Source organism: Cannabis sativa, chromosome 8 (assembly GCF_029168945.1).
Source record: "Cannabis sativa cultivar Pink pepper isolate KNU-18-1 chromosome 8, ASM2916894v1, whole genome shotgun sequence".
Classification (NCBI taxonomy): domain Eukaryota; kingdom Viridiplantae; phylum Streptophyta; class Magnoliopsida; order Rosales; family Cannabaceae; genus Cannabis; species Cannabis sativa.
This window is the reverse complement of record NC_083608.1, coordinates 7,119,923-7,122,677: the sequence shown is the minus strand read 5'-3', so window position 1 is coordinate 7,122,677 and position 2,755 is coordinate 7,119,923. Positions and strand designations below refer to the sequence as shown.

The 2,755-nt window shown below is 40.2% G+C and overlaps 1 protein-coding gene across 1 annotated transcript; it reads left to right on the top strand.

Annotated features, from left to right (window-relative positions):
- Window positions 1-324: 324 nt before the first annotated feature.
- Window positions 325-1,389, top strand: LOC133030374 (uncharacterized). Its single transcript, XM_061103106.1, has one exon. The coding sequence runs from the start codon at window positions 325-327 to the stop codon at window positions 1,387-1,389; it is 1,065 nt and encodes a 354-aa protein (XP_060959089.1).
- Window positions 1,390-2,755: the final 1,366 nt, after the last annotated feature.

The window sequence follows — 2,755 nt, the reverse complement described above, 5'->3', positions numbered from 1 at the left end:
TTAAACAGAAGGCTGAAAAGCAAGAACACCAGCAAGAGAAAAGCAAACAATCACAGAAGCAAGATTCAAAAGCGAAGGCAGCAAGCAAGATTCAACAGGAATGGGTGGTTCCGAAGAAAACAATACTAGTTGCAACAACCAGTCACCCTGGAAGTCCGAAGAAGAAATCTGAGAATAGCAGTAACTCATTTACTCTGTTACAAGAGCAGAATGAAGGCAGGGTAGAGATACAGGTATCTACTGAACACATTGATTCTATTAATACTACTGCTGCCTATGGATAGTAATAACATAGGGTGTTGGAATGTGAGGGGGCTGAATAAAATGGAAAAGCAGGATACTGTTTATGATTTATGTTGCTTGAATAAAATTGGAGTGTGTGGGTTGTTGGAGACCAAACTTAAGAATGATAGAATAAGTGAGATGATGACAAGGAAATTCCCTAATTGGAACTGGTATACTAGTCCGATAGTTGAGAATAGAATTCTGGTCATGTGGAGGAAGAATTTCACTCGGGTTATTGTTGTTAGGGAAGACCCTCAATTTATTCATTGCTATGTGAAGTTGGCGGGTTATTCTGAAGCTATGAATGTCACTTTTGTGTATGGCTTTAATACAGGTGAGGAAAGGAAGGAGTTGTGGGAGGGATTGATTGATCTCAAGGTCAATGCTAAACCGTGGCTAATTACAGGTGACTTTAACTCTTTATTTGAGTTGGAAGATAGGAAGGGTGGCAAGGATGTCAATCTAAATGATATAAGGGACTCAACCAATTGGCTTACACAAAGTCACTTGGATAGACCTCTTAAAACTGGTTCGGGGTTTACTTGGACGAACAACCAAGAAGGGGATAAGAGGATATATTCCAAAATTGATCACACTTTTGTGAATGAAGATTGGAATGATAGCTTTCCCTTGACCAAAGCGCACTATAGTTGGGAGACAACCTCAGATCACTGTTTGTGTGTGGTTTCAATGACAACCAATGTGGATATTGGATTCAAACCGTTCCGGTATTATAATTTTTGGGCTGATCACCCAGATTTTAAAAGAGAGGTTTTTGACAATTGGTACAAACCGATTGGAAGAGAGGGCATGATGGGATTATACTTGAAGCTTATGAGACTGAAGCACACAATCAAGAAGTTTAATAGAGAGAGAATTGGGGATGTTGGGAGGAACTTTCAAGTAGCTAAGGACCTATATATTCAAGCTAGAATTCAAGCTCAGGAACACCCACATGACACAAACTTTCAACAAAACGAAAAAGAGGCAACAAAGAATTTTAACACTCAAGAGAAGATGTATCACAGTTTTCTGAGACAGAGAAGCAAAATCACTTGGTTATGTAAAGGGATGAGAACAATGCCTTTTTTCATGCTTTCCTAAAAAAAAGAAGGATGGAAAACAACATTGTTTCTTACACTAATGACCAAGGTGAGGTTATAGACAATTTCAGAGAGGTTGTTGATCACTTCATAAAGCACTTCCAGAACTACATGGGATCTAGTTCAAGACCCAGTCAAGGCTTAAGAAAAGACTGTATGGAGATGGGGAACAACCTTAATAGGGAACAACAATTGAAACTGATCAAACCCTTTACTAGCAAGGAGGTAAAAAAGGCGCTTTTTAGTATTCCAGATTCCAAGTCACCTGGTCAAGATGGGTATGGAGCTGGCTTTTTCAAGAAGATGTGGCCAGAGATTGGAACTGAATTCACTAAAGCTATTGAGAGCTTCTTCATGACAGGTTTCATGCCGCTGGAACTTCATGCTACCATGATCACACTCATTCCCAAGACTGAAAACCCGACTAGGGCTGTGGAGTATAGACCTATTGCCTGCTGTTCCACCATATACAAGTGTATTTCCAAGTTGCTTTGTTCAAGACTTTCTCAAGTTCTTCCGGGTATTGTGAATCAGAACCAAGGGGCTTTTGTGCAAGGGAGATCTATAGCTCACAACGTCATGATTCTTCAAGACCTCCTGAAGAATTATAAGAGGAAAAACATATCACCGAGATGCACGATTAAGGTGGACATCAGCAAGGCTTATGATACTGTCAATTGGGAATTCTTGGAGAATCTTTTGAATGAATTCAAACTCCTGGGCAGATTCATCTCTTGGGTTATGACTTGCTTAAAATCGACTTCCTACTCCATTTTGTTGAATGGGCGAGTCCAAGGGAGTTTCCAAGGCAAGAAGGGGTTGAGACAAGGTGACCCGCTTTCTCCTCTCTTATTTGTTCTAATCATGGAGTACTTGACCAGAAGATTGATGCTAGCTGCCAATGAACCACAATTCAGGTATCATCCCTTATGTAAGAGTATTAAGATTGTTAACCTGAGTTTTGCGGATGACTTGATGATATTTTGCAAAGGAGATCTTGATTCCATTCAGGTTATAAGGAGGGTGTTGGATGAATTTAGTGCTGAATCTGGTCTTACCATTAATATCACTAAATCTCAGCTATACTTTGGTGGTGTGAAAGGGGATGTAAAGAAAGCTATATTGACAGAGCTGGCTCTCCAAGAAGGTGATTACCCTCTTAAATACTTGGGAGTCCCTCTAAGACCAACTAAATGGAAAGCGGAGGATTGTAATGTGATTATCAAGAAAATCAAGCAAAGGCTTCACACTTGGGCTACTAGGCATTTATCGTTTGCCGGTAGAGCTCAACTCATTCACTCTGTCCTACTTGGGCTTCGGAACTATTGGATGAGTATCTTTATACTTCCTCATAGTGTCACGAGGGA

Excerpts from the sequence above, each read along its gene's own strand:
- LOC133030374 (XM_061103106.1), top strand. The coding sequence starts at position 325 with ATGGAAAAGCAGGATACTGTTTATGATTTATGTTGCTTGAATAAAATT.